We start from the raw sequence: 17,739 nt of genomic DNA, 5'->3' as shown, positions 1-17,739 counted from the left end.
AAAACAGTCTTGCTTTCTTCAAGATTGACTTTTAATCTAGTAGTGAGAAATGATGTACTTAAAGTAAGATAATGGGTTACAACTTAGAACTTAAGAATTGCCATAGCTAAGAGTTGTTACTGTCTAACTCAGTGGTTTCCAAAGTGTGGCTTGGGGACTCTGTTGGATCTCCAAGACCCTTGGACTGAGGGTGTCTATCAAGTCAAAACTATTCATGTAATAATACAGAAATATTATTTGCCTTTTTCATTCTCATTCTCTCACAAGTGTACGATGGAGTTTTCTAAGGGTTACATGATGTGTAATGACATCACCCTGATAGCTAATGGAATGTGAGCTTGTGTTATTCTTATATTTAGAACTGTTATTTTTAATTTCTAATGTAAATATCAATAGATATAACCCACATAAACAGTAGCTCTTTGGAGTCCTTACTAACTTCTAAAAATGTATAGGGATTCTGTGAACAAAATATTTGAGAACTGCTGGTCTAACCTGAAGTTTACTTATTTTTACCATATGTAAAGTAGGTGCTCCTGTTGCCTCGCTTGCTAAGTCAGCTTTAATAGCTGTTAGACACATACATTACTTTCAGTTGATTTATAGTGTTGTTTGTACACCTTGGTGTTGTAAGGAGCACAGGATTGAGTGGATTGGTGCATTGACTGTACTGTTTACTATGTGACCATGGAAAGCCACTTGAACTTCCTCATCTTTAGTTTCTTCATATGTAAAATAAGATTTAAAGGGCTGTACATTGTTATGAGTCATGAGAATCAAGGATGTATATGCAAGTATGTAATTTACAGATGTGCTAGAAACGTATAAAGTGGTAATTTTTATATTCACTTATTTAAAGGCATGTGTTGGGGGAGCAGGTAAAGAGGAATGGGACGATTTGGATTTGAGGACAGTTCTCATGGTTCTGCCCCCCACCCTTTTTTTTAAAACTTCGTGAAAACTGAGAATTTTAATTTAATTGATCATAGGCTATGGTAAGAAACCCTCCTGTATGGGTCATGATGAACATAAAGAGATTTATCAGACATGGTCAAGAGAATTACTTTGGTTCCCTGAGCAACTCATTTGATACTTTATCTCTGGTGCACAGGATATCAGTTAACATTGACTCACCTTTGAGTCACCAGCTATTGAGTTCTATTCTGAGGGACCTGCAGCCTCTATTATCACTCTTTTGTTCAGCGTTTATATAAAACCACTTCAGAAAATTGTGAAGCATTTTAGATAATGATTATTCTATGCAGAATTAGGGGTTTGGGTGAAAGGGAACATTTCCCCAGAGGATATGTGGAAGAGTCGGGGTAAGGTTTTTTGTAACAGTATTTGTTGTCCTTGTTCTTAGCTTTATAACTATTCTGGAGTACTTTTTTTTCCTTAGGAGCACAGAAATTAAAATCACTTTCCTAAGTATGGACCTTGTCAGCATAGTACACACCAGGGAATTCCATAAACAGAACAATTCACCATTGATTTCTGTAATTCAGTTTCTTAATATTCAGTTTAATGTAAGCCTTGGTTATAAAGCTTAATGACACAAAGGTAGAAAGGGATACTTAGGGTAGGGAGCCATATTGCCTATTGTTAATTTGACATCCTCACAAAGAACACAAAGTTTAAAAAAAACTAGTATGGTAACTGAAATTATGGCCATGTGGAATCTGAAATCTGAGGAAGACAAACAGCTATGACCTTGAACATCATACAGGGTGAATGCTGAGTTCTGAAATGATTCCTTGCAGTAGGGAAGGCATTTGCTGTCTAACATGTCTCTAGGAGACCGGCCTTAAAATAAATAAAGTGTGATAGGAAATATTTCTAGAGCGCCTCACTGTGCCAAATGCTTATATGAACTTTCTCACCTAACCGTTACAATAACTATCTTGTACAGATGAAGAAATGGGCTCACAAAGTCAGAGTCGCTTGCCCAGGGTCTCAGAACTAGTAAGTGTTAGAGCCAGAATTCAAAACCAGGTACTGACTCTAAAACCTGTGTGCTTGGCACTTCTTTAAGTTGCCTTGTCAGGAAGAAGCTGAGAACTGAAGGATGCTCAGAGCTTTTTATTATTCCATGTAATCTTGATCACAGCACTGTAAGGTAGAGGTATAATCATGATCCTCTTTTGCATATGAGAAACTGAGGCTTAAAGTCAGAGTTTGCTCCAAGGTCATCTTTCTGGAAAGCGGCAGAACGGGATTCTAAGCCCAGCTGTTCGGTTCCTGAGTCTGCTCTTAACCACAGTTCTGTACTACCTATCATGTGTTTCTTTTCCTTGGGCTTCTCACAATTTATTTGGGAGGAGGGCATGGTCTGGGGAGAGCTAGAGAGAGACAGACATGTAAACAGGATGATTAGTGGCATAATGGAAGTGTGTATGAAGTGCTTTTAGAACACAGATGAGGAAGCAATTACCAGATGGCAGAGGAGGGGCGGCAAGTTACAGAGAGTTCTATTTCAAGGTGAAGTAGAACTTAACAGTGAAAAGGAGCTTACCATGCGGGGCTAGTTATGGGATCACAGTGGTTAGCAGGCAGTCTCTTAGGAGAAATAATGTGACAGTAGTAACCTTAGTAAGCATGGAGGAGCTTGATGTATGAATTGTCTTCTTAATATCAATTGAACTAAATAAAATTGAAAATTTGAAATTTAGACTCATGATTTACCAATACATAAGGAAATTAAGAGTATTTTGAACCACTTGTACTTTGTTTTCTTTCTAGTTTACATCTACTTTTATATTAGTATACCATACTTTACATAATAATGTGTGCCATAAAGTTATGGCTAACTGAGGTTTTGTAATTATATTTAAATGCAACAGGGGGACTCATTTAAAGGAATACTGAGGTGTCTCTAAAGAACAATAAATGAAGTAACATTTTAAAAATGATCACCCGATTTTATCTAGTTTATATATTTGGTTTAGGAGAATTTGGAGCACACTTATGTTTGGTAGTTTCTTATGTGAGACTAAAAGGCAAAAACCACACAGAACTCCCAGTTGCTTATTTGTAGCTGCTTGTTCTACCTTCTTCCTGAGGCAGGATGTAATGTTGTTTGTATTTCTGAGCCTGCAGTAAGACTGTAGTCTTTGAGTGCCTCACTTTGATTGGTCTCTCTGTTCCCAAGTAAGCATAGTTACTGAAGGGATGAAATGACATTTGAGCTAACTGTTAAAGGACAGCTTAGCTTTAGACATAGGGAGAGGGGATGGAAGTACAGTGTAGGTGGAAGAAATAGCAAAGGGACAGATCAGGGTATTGTGCCATATCTTTCGAGCTTCAGTGAGGAAGCCAGTTTGATAAAAGGTGAGCATAGGGAAAGAAGAAAACCAGGATTTGTGTGTCCGTTATATGCCAGGATCTCTACTAAGTGCTTCACATCTGTGAACTCTCTAAATCTTTATAAGTCATGTGAGGTAGCTTTTTATTAGAGAAAAGGGAAGGGGAGGGGAGGGGAGGAAGAGGCTTTTGTTTTTGATTTTAAAAAATACTGTTTTTAAGAAGAAAGGTAATTTCAAATATCACAACATTCTAACCAATCATGAAAATCTGAACCAGGCCAATGGGAAACCCAGAAGAACAGCAGAAGAGAATTTTAGAAATATTATGGAGGGGAATGGATGTAGAACTCGCTGGCTGTGGGAAGGGGAGAGATAACAGGTAACTTCAGGTTTCCCAGTGTCTAGGTAATTGGTGGTACAATAAGAGAAAACAGGAGGAGGAACAAGTTTGAAGAAAAGGTGTTTAATTTACTCTTAAGCATCAATATGTGGAACTTAAATTTACTCCTAAGCGTCAATATATGGAACTTAAAGAAGCAGTAAGAGCAAATGATGTTGCTCAGGAAAGCGTAGAGGAGAAACAAGAAGAGAGAACCCAGGTGTTTCAGTATACAGGACAGATCTCTTCCCGTTCTTCATTATGGAAAGTTAAGAGAATAGTTTGGTGAACCCCCATTATCCATAGCCAGGTGATTAATTTGTGGCCACTTTTGATCTATATCTCTCCACACTCTGCTCCCCTGATTATTTTGAAATAAATCTCTAGGAGTTGGGACTATAATCTATATTTGTATGATTCTGAATTTTGTGCTCTTTTCACAACACCTTCCCTGCTTGTCAAAGCCTCATCCAGTCTCTGCCTGGATATTTCTAGAGATAGAAGACATGCAATGCAAAGAGCTAGCTGTGTCCTTTTGCGACTAACTCTAATTGTTAGAAAGCTTTCTCTTTTATTGACCTGAAAGTTCTAGCAGATTTATTACTTTGCCAAGGACACACAAGCCCATGCTGAAGTCAAGAGAGGATTTAGACCTCAGGATATTTTTATATTGGGTGTGTAGTAAACCCTTTTCTCTAAAGATCATAGTGTTTGCAAACAGTTTTTCTGCTGCCATGTGATGGAATTGTCACCAGCTGGTATTCAGGGTGCTTATAGAGCAATCTTGAAACATCTTGGAGCAAAAACATCTTTTAGATGTTAAAAAAGATTCTCTCAGGTCCACTGATGAGAAGAAGGCTTAGCTACTCTTGTAGGTGTAAAATTTAATAATACATTTTTTCAAATGTTACCAAAGCAATTCACATTTTTAAATTTAATGTTTTTTTCTTTTAAACTTTTACTAAAGTATACTAATCATAAAAATTCAATTCAGTGAATTTTTTTTACAAACAGAGCAGCATTCAGAACAAGCAATAGAATATTACCAGCAACCAGGAAGTCCCTTATATATGCCACCTACTCACTACTCAGTTACCTCTCTGCCTAAGAGTAGCTACTATCCCGACGTCTACCACCATTGCTTTTGGTTTTGTTGGGGTGGTTTTTTTTTCGGTCTGTTTTTGAACTTTATATAAATTGAGTCACATCATATGCACTCATTGTTTTTCTACCTTCTTTAACGTAATAGTATGTTTGTGAGATAATCCCTGTATTTTGTGTGTAGATGTAGTTGGTTAATCCATTGTGTATAGATGTGGGTTGTTTGTTGTGTTTGCTGTAGAGTATTCCACTGTGTGACTACCTCAGTTTATTCCTTCTTTTGTTGATGGACTGTTGGATTAGTGCTGTTAGGAATATTCTTATACAGATCTTTTGGTGAACAATTGTGTACATTTCTATTGGGTATATCTAGGAGTGGGATTGTTGGGTCATTCATTGGTCTATTATTTACATTATAATTATGCTTATATAATTTTTTATTGCAGATCTAAAATGCAGATTTATGTTTTCTTCTCTATGTTCCTATTTCAAAATCTTGGTACCATTCAAAGCAGTATGTTCCTAGGGTCAAGCTGGAATTTTTTTATTCTCTTACCTAATTACCTTAATTAAATTTTCAAGATTTAATTGGAAAGTTAACCTCTTCTTCTTATTCCTTCTGTCTGTTCTATTTATTCCCCTTATTTCCTAGAGATCTTCCCAGAGCTTTCATCACCTGCCCTAGAGTGGGCTTCTCTCTTGGCTTGCCACACACCTATCATTTGGGTTTAGGACATCATAGCTTTCTTGACTTGGATCCACTGTTTTCTGGATCACTTTCTTCTTTCTTGCTTTATGACTTCATGTTGCTGGTATATATGTTATATGTCTTGTAACTTTTTAATAAAGGATGCAGTCTCCAGCAGGCTGTTTGTTCTCTCTGAACCTGTTCCTTATCTTTGTGAAATGAGGAGCTGATTTGTAACCATGCATCTCCATGTTACTATGAGGGTCAAGCACAATAATTTATGTGAAACCATGAGTGTCCTGACTTGTCAGGTACCTTCAGGTTGGGTTTAGAGTATATGTTTTGGCAGAAAGCAGGGTGGTAATCAAATCAGCCCCAGGGAATATAGACCGGGCTCTGGGGTTACATTTGAGTTCTATTATGGACTGAATTGTGTCCTCCAAAATTCATATCTTGAAGCCCTAACCCTTAATGTAACTTGTACTTGAAAGGGCCTTTAAGAAGGTAATTAAGTTCAAATGAGATCATAAGGATGGAATCCTAATTCAATAGGACTGGTGTCCTTATGAGAAGAAGAAAGACATAGGGAGTATGTGTGTAGAGAAAAAAGGCCAGGAGGATGGCTGTCTGCAAGCCAAGGTGAGGCCTCACTGGAACCAATTGTCCTGGTACCTGGTGACCTCTAGATTTTCTTTTTCTTTGCTCTAAGTGTCCTGCCTTGTTGGTGAGGGCACACCAAAAAACCAGGAGGTCTGGCGCCGCAGAGAAGGCACCATTTGCTGCTAGTTTGGGAGCATATAGTAAGCATTGGTTTTGTTGGGCAGTATTAGGTGTTTGTTTTGTGTTGTGTTGTTTTCCTACAGGTGGGCTTTGTTGTGCTTTAAACTGTGGTGTTTATTATTCAGAAATTTAGACTTATCTTTACTTTTTCAGGTTTAAGCCGTTTTTTCCATTCCAAACCTTGCAAGGATTTGAAGAAGATGAAGAAGAGCATATTCATATACAACAGTGGGCACTGACTGAAGGCCGTCTTAAAGTTACATTGTTAGAATGTAGCAGGTATGGTCTTTGTTTTGTCGTTACTACATTATGGGAAAGAAAGTGCAGTGAAATATGCTTAAGTAGTATTTGTGTTTATCCCCTCTGTGTTAATTTATATTGTATTATCTGTAAATTCTTTAATTGTAAATTTTATAAAAATAGTCCTTTCTAGCTTGCAAACATAAACCATACTTTAGAAAGCATTCTAATGGGGTGAGGGGGTGTCATTTATTTGTCAGTGATTCCCAAACTTTTTAGATGCATGATGCTCTGTTGGCATATCTGACTTACTACCTATAGGAGAGCTGTTCATAGCATAACAGTTTTGAGAATTATTTGTGATCATTGAAAATACCTTAGAAAGTTGAAAAATCCGACTTGGGAACCCATGTGATGCTTGAAATTTTAGAGCTTCCTGGATGGATCTCAAATATAATCTCGTCCAGCCTCCTCATTTTACTTTGCCAGCCCCATAGTCTAAGCTGTGTTTATATCTTTCTTGAATTGCTTACCATACTAACCTTCTTATTTATATCGACATAAGAACATCCAAACCTATAAAGAATTTTTTATAAGTGTTTATTTGAGCCAAACTAATGACATGCCAGAAGCAAGATCTCAGATCTTCCAGAGAGTGACAGTTTTGCAGTGTCTTTCATACAGTTGGAATGAAGGAGGAAATGTCAGGAAGATTACATGAAGGCAGGAGAAAACTAGGTTCGGGATAGTTAACAAGATTATGTGCTCCCTTGAGGGTGGTTATGCCTCTGAAGAGTCTAAAAAAGAGAATCACCCTGGTATATTGAAGGTGTGTTAACCTAGATGCACAAGAACAAAGGACAGGGCTTGCTTAGGCTAAGGTAGATGTTTCTATAGGTCTAGGGCTTCACTACTCACCATGACCTGCCCAGTTAGGAATCTATGATCAGATCACTCTGTGAGGTTACTTTCAGTTAGATTTATTACAGAGCCCATTCTTGATCCACACTTATTTCCTAGCACTGGTTATCAGTATAACAACCAGAATGAGCTTTTCAGAATGCAAGTCTAATTGTCACTCTCTTAATATTCTTTTTTTTTAATCCTCACCTGAGGATATGTTTTTATTGCTTTTTAGAGAGAGAGGAAGAGAGAGAGAAACACCAATGTGAGAGAGAAACATCAGTCAGTTGCCTCTGTACCTGCCCTGACCAGAGATTGAATCCAAACCTAGGTATGTGCCCTGACCTGGAATCTAACCCTCAGCCGTTTTGCTTTATGGGATGCTGCTCCAGCCCTCTGAGCCACCTAGCCGGACTCTTACTTAAAACCCTTTAATGCCTGCCCTCGTCTCTCAGAATAGAGACTCAAGTCCTCGCCAGGGCCTACATATCCTTCCTACCTTTCTAGCTGCTTTGTCCACCCCTCACTTGCAGTAGTTCACTTGAGCCACATAGGTCTTGTTGGCACACTCTTTCTCTAAAGGGCCAGACTGTAGATATTTTAGGCTTTGCGATTTACATGGGCTGTGTTGTAACTACTCAACTCTGCCTTGTAATGTGAGAGCATTCAGAGATAGGCATAGGTAAACCAATGGGTGTGGCATAGCTGTGTATTTGTAAAACCTTATATATATGTGAATTTCATAGTTTTTGTGTGTCATGAAATTTTTTCCCCTCAACCATTTAAAACTGTAAAAAACACTTGCCTGGTCCATGTAGCTCCGTGGCTGAGCATTGACCCAAGCACCAATGCATGGGTGACCTTTCAAGAGGTCACCAGTTTGATTCTGGGTCAGGGCACTTCCCCGGTGGGGGGCGTGCAGGAGGTAGCCAATCAATGTTGATGTTTCTCTCTCTATAAAAAAATCAAAAAAATCAATAAAAACTTTTTTTTTTTATAATGTAAAAACCACTGATAGCCCACTGGTCATAGAAAAACAAACAGTGAGCTGGATTTGGCCCATAGACAACCACAGTTCACTGTCCCCTGCCTTAGATATTTTAAAGTATCAAGCCCCATGTGTGGATCCCCACCGTTTCTCTACTGAAAGCCCTACCCCATTTTCTGCTCCTTGAAACCAACCTTTCTTGGTTCACCTCAGAAGCTACATCCTTAATATGTCTCCTAATCATTCCAAGTACAAGGATACTTTCCTTGTGCTACATTTCTGTGACACTTGTTTGTACCACTTAATTGGTACTTCTCATTTCTATTTTTATTTCCAACTCATAATAAAAACAAGTACTTGAGTATACAAGTTATATTTTTTGTACCTAGTGTATTTGTGTCCTTGCTAATAATTAGGTTAATTTTGAATACCTTAATAATATGATAAATATTTTTTGTTTCTTAGAGTGACTCATTTTTGTGCACCATTATGTCAGAAATCTGGTTGAAAAGGAATTATCAAAGAAAGACTAAAAATGCTGTAAATTTTGTAAAAAGGAACTTCATTGTACAGTAAAATAACATATACAGTAAAACTTGGCTTGCACAAGTCTGAATATGAAGTAGCTAAGCTAATATGCTATGGTAAGCCTAAGTATTAAATATACAATTATGTTGTGTCACCCCAATAAATTCAATAAGAAGGAAAACAAATAAGTATATAATTATATTAACATTTAAGACGTTTTTCAAGTGGCGTATGTCAAAGGAAATTTTGAACTGATGCTTTCTTTTTTGTCCAGTGAACTTTATTGTAGATCCACAGGCATCAGAATCATACTTACTGGATTTCCTTGTCCAAAATAATCATAGCAACTTCTAAACATTTGAAGAGCAGCTTTGCACAAAATTTCTTGACTCTACTGTTGTTAATTCCTATCTACCTACTCATCCACCCATCCCCAAACCTGCAAAGATAGCCTAGAAGGTGATTTATTTATTCATTCATCAAACTTACCTATTGTAAAGCTTTGAGAGTGAACTTTGCCAATGAGGAAAAAATTAGAAGTATTCATAGAAAACAAACTGTTTATTGAAAATATTGGAGTTACTATACAACTGGAAACTTTATGCTTCAGGAGGCGACATGAAGTGGAAATACTGCCGACTTTTTAATCAGAAAGTGTTGTCTCTATGTCCTAGCTGTGTACCCTTACTGATATATGTACTTAGGCAAGTTACACATCTGTAAAATGGGCAAGGCTGCTACCTTGCCAGTAACTAACCTAAGAGATAGGTAAATAAACCACAGTGCCGACCGCATAGAAAGCCTTCAGTAGATGTATTATTATGCTTTAATTTGTAATCATAGTGTTCATCAAGAAGAAAGCAAATCTTTAAACAAACCTGATCTCTTTTGCACATTTGGTTGTGAGAACTGGAATTTGAGTTTTATTAATTTACAAGAGCCTCACATTGTAAAGGGGGGTTCTTTTCTGATGATCTGAAATAGAGTTTTAAATTTCCCAATTAAAAGTTTGGGGGTGGAAACACAATTTTGTTTGTAAAAATTGGTTCTAACAGTCCATTTTTATTTTTTTGCATTGAACTAAACTTGATTTTTTAAGTCACTGATAAACTCAATTATGTATTTGTAGTGCTTCTATTAGAAGACTTAATTATGCACATTAGTGTTACAATCATATTGTTAAAACTATTTTTTAATTTATAGTCATAAAGGATTTGAAGTATTTTGCAAAGAAAACATATTCCCATGTGCAGTTAAGCAGAAAAGATAAATTAGATTCAAAACAACCATATAGAGAAGAGAAGATCAATTTTCTGGCAGCAAAGGAAACAGTGGATAACTTAGCTCTCATTCTCTGATAAACTGTGCATGTTCTTCAGGGGGAGAGAAACTTGGCATCACATTCTAGGAGGAATTTGTTACATACATCTTTATGTAAAAGACATTGAATGAAGTAATGAATACATTTTCTTTGCTTTTCTTTCACTGGTTTTATCAACCAGTTATATTTTTAAAAACAAACTAAGATCATATTCAGTGAAGGCAAAGCCTATAAAGTTTGTGGTTTGAGAGTTCTGTACTCTAAAGTGTATATTTAGGATATAGCCTGTCCTAATTATAGATAGAAGATTCTAATTAAGGTCACTTCTTCACTGAGTCAGACTTACACTGTTCTTAAAGCCTCTGTTTTCTCAGCAGCTTTTGGAATGTCATTTTATTTTACTGGGTTCCAAAAATACATCACTTTAAAAAAAATTAATGTTAACACAAATACAGAAAATTATAGCAGTTGATGTTCTACTCTGTTACCAAGAGTCCTACCTTACTCCCCAGTTATCTGTTACCAGCACAGACTCATAGAGTCCTGTATTTTTCAGTGGTTATAATTCTTTACTGTACTAATTATTTTGTGTGCGAATTGTCCCTGATTTGGCCACTAGGAACCCCTTCAAACTTGGCTCTGGTATAACAAGCTGTTATTTTGTATTTTTTCTGCAACAGTCCTAGAATCAGCTATTTTACCAAGGAGCCTGGGTTCCTTCTAATAGAGTATGATATTAAAAATCAAGATCTGGGTGTTGGGTCATTCACTGCTACTTCATGTATTCATAGTTCCCTTCAGCAGACAGAGTTGTGAAATACATATAGGTATGGACACTTACACATATACGTATACACATACATATACACATACACAATTTAGAAACCATAAGCTCTCCCAGTACTTCCAATTCCAGTTCATCCTAGGGTTGTTCCTTGTTCATTGCCTTGGTTCTTTCTTCTTCCACTTTCATATTTTTATCCCTTGAACTCTGGCTCCAGTAACATCAGCACTTCTATTCATTTGCTTAGTTCTGTAATACATCTCAAATAGTTTCAGAATTGCTTTATTTATACAAGTACAGAAAACATACTTACTAAAAGGAATTCAGGATTTATTTGCAGTCTCCTCTACACTACCCAAGATTGGGGGTGAATGGTCAACTACTGTATAGCCACATGCTGAATAATGACTTTTTGGTCAATGGTGGACCACATATATGACAGTGGTCTCATAAGATTATGATGGAACTCAGTTTCCTATAAAAAATGGAAGGATATGAGGCTCAGGAGAAATTTTTTTTCTCTGATGGGAGCAATATCTGTGAGGCTTGGCAGTAGACTCTCTCTCATTTAGAGCACCTCAATTTTGTGTGCAGAAATTACATCCCAGTCAGTCAGCCCCTGACCTCTTTTAGCACAGAGGAGCCTTACCCCCATCACTACATATTCAGAGGGCTACAGCCTTCCCCGATCTAGCTTGATGGTCTTCAGAGTGCGTTGCTCTAAATTCTTTGTTGAGATTTAAGGTCCTGAACAAGGACACAGGTCCACATGATTTGCAAATATTTTCTCCCATTCTGTGGATTATCTGTTCGATTACTTGGTGGTGTCCTTTGAAGCACAAAATTTTAATTCCAGTGAAGTCCCATTTACTTATTTGTACTTGTGCTTTTGGTGTCCTATCTTAAAAAACATTGCTGCCCAGCCGGGCGTGGCTCAGCGGTTGAGCATCGACCTAGGATCCAGGAGATCGGGGTTCAATTCCCGGTCAGGGCACATGCCCAGGTTGTGGGCTGCAGCCAATCAGTGACTCTCTCATCATTGATGTTTCTATCTCTCTCTCTTCCTCTCCCTTCCTCTCTCTGAAATCAATAAAGATATATTTTTAAAAAACAAAACAAAAAAACATTGCCTAATCCAGAGAACCATTGCACAATCCAAGAATTGTGTTTTCTTGTTCCTGAATTCTGAAGATTAATATCTATTGGGAATTTGGGAGCTACTAGCTGATGCACAGCCTTCTCTGCATAGAAAGTCCCTTAGGTAGTTCGCTCTTTTGAACAGATGGTGGCAGCAAAGCTTTGGTAAATGAAAATTCTCATTTTCCTAAACTTAGTATTTTATAATTATGACTCTTCTTAATGTTTTTGGCAATAGACTGTTAAGCACTGTGTAAATTTCCTTTTAAGATTAAAAGTTATTTAAATTCAGGGTTTTGGGGGGTTTTTTTGCCATGACTTTATTCAGGCTTTTCAGTTCATGAAGCCAGTTTGTGAGGCATAAACATGATTTGCTTGAGGTCTCCAACCTTAGGAAACAGTTTTCTCATACTACTCTAATGTGTTTTATCCATTTTTCTTTCATTACGCACTCCTACCCCCATGATATTCATGTAGAGATAAAGTAATGGAGTAGTAATCGAGATGTTATTAGTACTAAAGCTGTTCTCAAGCTTACTACTAAAACATATTGGCAGACTTACCTTCTGATTTAGAAGTAGATAATGTAGAAGTTGTTGGACATGTGGGCAACATTTTTCCCTTCAATGATAATAACTGCTTTCTATCGTCTCAAGATCAGAACTGAGATTTTTTTTTTTTAGACTCCGAATATTGAGCAGTAAAATTAGGTGATGCAATTATTCCTTGATAATTGTTTTCAAGATAATAGGAATAACAAACATTTATTGAGCACTTACTGTTTGCTACGCACTGTGCTAAATGCCTTGCATGCATTTTCTTTTGCTCTTACAACAGCTCTGAGAAGTAAATACTATGTTTCCCCTGAATTTTTCAGAGGAGGAAATGGGCTTAGAGAAATTAATTTGCCAACGTCACATTAGTAGATTGAGAAGTGTGTGTGTGTTCATAGGCAACTATATTGTACTATTTTATATCTGTTTAACTTGTATAGAGATGCTATTATACTGTAGGCATTATTCTACAACTTTTTAAATTGAACAGTTTGATTCGAAGATATATAACTCTTGCTACTATGTATAGACATCTGGTCAATTTGTTTTCTCATAAGTAGATGCTACTTTCTGTTTTGATTTAGCTGCTGAAAAACAGCTTATCCTGGAATTTCACCTAATTTTAGCTTTACTTCACTTTTCCACTAGAGGGTCTACCAAATGTTTGATTTCATTTTTTTTCTGTAACCAAAATTGTAGTAGTAATGGAGTAATTTATTACTTCTTGGTATAATGATCTGAAAGAAAAATTTTAATGTACATAACTGGTATAATAATCTCCTTGTTTTATTTTTATACTGCAGATTACTCATTTTTGGATCCTATGACAGAGAGGCAAATATTCATTGCACACTTGAGTTGAGCAGTGGTGTTTGGGAAGAAAAACAAAGGAGTTCTATTAAGACGGTAAAATTGATTTGCATAGTTTTACATTTGTATTCTGTAGGCATGCTTTTATGAATATTTCTGTATTCCTAGTTATTTTTGGTCATGTGCAGATAATTATGCACAGCTTTTATTTATTTGTCTTGTTATAGTACAACATCAGTAATGAAATTAATCACATAAAGCTATAGTATTCAGATTGCTTGCTTGCATAAGAAACCAGTCTGACTAATTTTCCTTCCAGAACTTTAAAATTGTTTCACAGGTTTGGAATTAGAAATAATTCTAAACCCCTTAGCATACAAATTCAGAGCATTCTTTCATTCAACAGATATTTATGAGTGCTTACTTTGTACTAGGCACTGTGTTAGATGCTAAAGAAACAGTCCAAACAGTTTTTGTGGTGCTAACACAGGGTAGAGGTTTGGTGTGAGGGTTCAAAGAGGGGGGAGGTGAACTACACGTCATAGGATGGAGGTAGAACATAGCAGTAAATGAATAAACCAAAGAAGTAAGCAAAGAAATTTCCAGAAATTGACAAGGACAATGAAGAAAATAGGATTATGACAAAGGAGACTTTAGATTGGCAGTAATCAGGAAATTCTCTAAAAAGATGATACTGGAGTAGAATGCCCGCTTAAATTTGAATTTAAGATAAACTGCATAATTTTTTTAGTGTAAGTATGTCCCCTATTTTTATTCGCTAAATCTGAAACCTTACACTGGAGATGAGGCCTGACTCAGGAGGAGTGAGCCATGTGGCAAGTTTGGAGGACTGAGGGTAGTGGAAGTCATTTCAAGCAAAGGGAATAGCAGAGGTGAAGGCAGGTGTGTTCGAGGAACAGAAAGAAAGCTGGTGTAGCTAGAGCATGATAAGTGAGGTGGAGTCATGCTTAATCATATAGAGCATGACAAGGAGTTAGAATTTTATTATTTGTGCTGGGACAGTTTTAAGATAAGGAGTGACAAGACCTTGTGTACATTTTATAAAAAAATTTCTGCCTATATAAAGATAGGATTGTAGGAGGACTAGAGTAAACCTAAAGAGAGATCAGTTAAGAGGCATTCAGGGGAGGTGTTGGCTACTTTAGGTGGTAGGCAAGACCATGGAGAGAATAGAATAGACTTGGGATGTACTTTTGGCATGTGAAAGACAGACAGCGTTCTGGTTTCTTTTTTATATCTCAAAAGAGACTGCCACCTAAATTGTAAGACTTTGCGGGGAAAATGTGAAGGCTTTTAAAATATTTTAAGTGCTAGAATTAAAAATAAACAAAAATTGCTTTATTTTCAACATGTTTTAATTGGGCTTGTTGGGTTCTTTGAGTTCTTAAATAAACAAAAATTGTCACTAGTTATTAGTTAATTTTTCCCCAAATTTGAGTTGGTATTTCTGAATGTCCGGCATAGAAGTTTTAATAGGATTTATGATATACTTCTTGGAATTTGCATAAATCTATTAATCTGTTAAAGATTTAGAGTATTTATCAAAATGTTGTCTACTGAATTTCTTTATTGAGCCCATGAAGTTTTGTATTGGAAGTAAAATCTCAGGATTTTATGTCTGAAGTCGAAAAAAAGTTTATGCCATGAAGGAACCTGCAGCCTTTTTTGATTTTGAAGAAAATATAGTCCATATACTAAGCATATACTGAAATATTATCGGTTTGGTAATAATAAAACTATAATAAGGGTGCTTCTTGGAATTCCCAAATCTCTCTGGGGTTACTTCTAGTCTTTTTAAACATAAGATATATTTAGCACATCAATAGTTTTTTGCAGGAATAAATTATAGTTGAATTCTTTAAAGATTTATTTCATAACTTAGGTCTTTATCTGTTTGTATCACATTTAGCTCTTGGTGACAGTATAGCCAATCATATGATTATTATTTATAGCCAATATTTAGGAAAATTATTTCTTTCTTATGTCATTAGTATATATACCGGTGTATAGGTACTTTTGAACTGTACTTACCTAGCTGTTTTATACTAGTAGTAATGTGGTTTTTGGCATTTCTAGAATAGTCTATTATTCTTCATAGCATTTTTAAAAAGTCACAATTCTCAACATTGTTCCAGTGTCCTTATGTAATAACTGTTGTGTACACCTTTAAATAAAAAGTGAGCAGTGTGAAATTCTTTTGGAACAAATAGAGTAATTTTGATCAGGTGGGAATATAGGGAGAAGTAAAGCTGAAAGGGCGGATGTGCTGGCCCACAGAGCTCAAATTTATGAAAGTAGTTGGGAGCTATGGAAGATTTTGAATAGGTGTATGACATGGTCAAAATGGTGGTTTTTAGAAAATTCTCCCTCTTTTTGGTGGTTGTTCATGCCTTAAGTTACATTTCAGCCAATTTGAAGTGACTCCTCAGAGGAATAAAATAACCAGCTTTACAGTTTGTTCTGAAATATATAAATACATGAAAAAGCATTATTGTTTTGTCCGGGTATGAAATAGTCATAACTTGGCATTGCTATTGCCCTTTTCCGTTCCCCGTATTATATAAGATTAGACAGCTTTAATATTTTATGACAAAAATTAGTAAGACTTTAATCTTGAGTCATCATTTTAGATCTTAGCATATATCATAGGTAGTTTTGGAGAAATAATTCTAGGTTACTAATTACATCTGGTGTCGAAAATGTCAGCAGCAGTTAAGTGTCTTCAGGCACTAAATTACATATGTCTGAATTTAATAACTCTAGGGAGGAGAATTAGAATGCTCTTCAAGACTACATAAAACATTGCAGGATAGGATTTGAAAATTTGGAATATATTGTAAACTTGAATAGAAAAGAGTATCATTAAAAAATAAGTATGCTAAAGTATTTGATGAGTTTGGAAGCTATCTTTTTATAAATACGATCTTCAGGTCTAAGTTAGTTTTTTAAATGTTGAAATTTAGTCACTAATTTCAGTCAATATGCAGAATGAAAGAAACTTAATTCCTTCCATATTTTAAATATACCTTTGAGTTTTTAAAGCATTGTAATGTACTTTATCATGCCATTAATAGGGGAAGATCAATAATAGATGGAAGCCCAGCCGGGTGTGGCTCAGCAGTTGAGTATTGACCTAGGATCCAGGAGATCAGGGTTCGATTCCTGGTCAGGGCACATGCCCAGGTTGTGAGCATGATCCCTGGTGGGGGCGTGCAGGAGGCAGCCAATCAATGACTCATCATTGATGTTTCTCTCTCTCGCTCTCCCTCTACCTTCTTCTCTCTGAAATCAATAAAGATATATTTTAAAAAATAATAATAGATGGAAAGCTTTAGATTTGTAGTACTTGCACAAATGTTGGGAATGGAAATGGAACAATTGTAATGCATTATTGGCAAAATCTAATGAATGTGCCTTAAGCAAAAAAGAGAATTATTTGTCTTGTGTGATAAGCTCTCAGTATGTAATCAAGGAGCCTGGCTCTTCTACTTCATTATCCCATGGGGGTTTTGTTCTCATAGTTGGGAAACCTCTAATGCACCCCTAGGTATCCACCTTTCAAGAAAAGGGGTGAGGCGTAAGGCATGCCACAGGCACGTGCCAGCCAGGTCTTGTCCTTTTTAAATTCTTTCCTGGGAGCTCCACCCAGGGATTTTTCACTTATATCTCATTGGTTAGAACTGAGTCACATTCACATGGCCTCCCCCAGCAGCAAGGAAGTATGGGGACTCATTTTCATTTTTCAGCCTTTGTAGAAGTAGAAGGTAAGAGAAATGGGTTATGAATGCCTTTTCGGTGGTCAGTCCACAGCCTCGCCACAAGAAAAAAATTTAAATCTATTTGATGACTTTTTATTTTTAAGGTAATTTTTCTTAAATTGGTATATCAGGGAATAATCTAAAAGAATAATTTAACAAATAGCTTGCAAAAGCCTACTTTCTACCTTATTAGAAATCCAAGGGAAGTTTGGGGCAAAATCAGACACTCAGGTCAGTTATCTCACTTGCAGAATAAAAGAGCTCATGGGATAAATGAGGTATTTTGTGTTCTTTAAAAGTAATGAGAGATTCCTCATGATGATCCCATTAAATATGATTGCAGAGGTGCAAATAAATTAGACAATAGGCTTATACAAAAATTAGAGGATATCTTGCAAGAAATGACAAAGTCAGTACTAAAAATATGTTCACCTACACCAAAAGA

General features: G+C 36.3%; 1 protein-coding gene across 1 annotated transcript in view; it reads left to right on the top strand.

Annotated features, from left to right (window-relative positions):
* PDZD8 (PDZ domain containing 8) overlaps positions 1-17,739 on the top strand; it is a 54,208-nt gene that overhangs the window by 11,828 nt on the left and 24,641 nt on the right. The window contains exons 2-3 of the mRNA XM_081158712.1: positions 6,404-6,529; positions 13,509-13,611. Coding sequence (XP_081014838.1) covers positions 6,404-6,529; positions 13,509-13,611 — 229 coding nt within the window. The remainder of the gene's footprint in view (positions 1-6,403; positions 6,530-13,508; positions 13,612-17,739) is intronic.

Source organism: Miniopterus schreibersii, assembly GCF_964146895.1.
Source record: "Miniopterus schreibersii genome assembly, chromosome: 14".
Lineage (NCBI taxonomy): Eukaryota > Metazoa > Chordata > Mammalia > Chiroptera > Miniopteridae > Miniopterus > Miniopterus schreibersii.
Note: the sequence above shows the minus strand (reverse complement) of the source record. Positions and strands in the feature narration are given on the sequence as shown.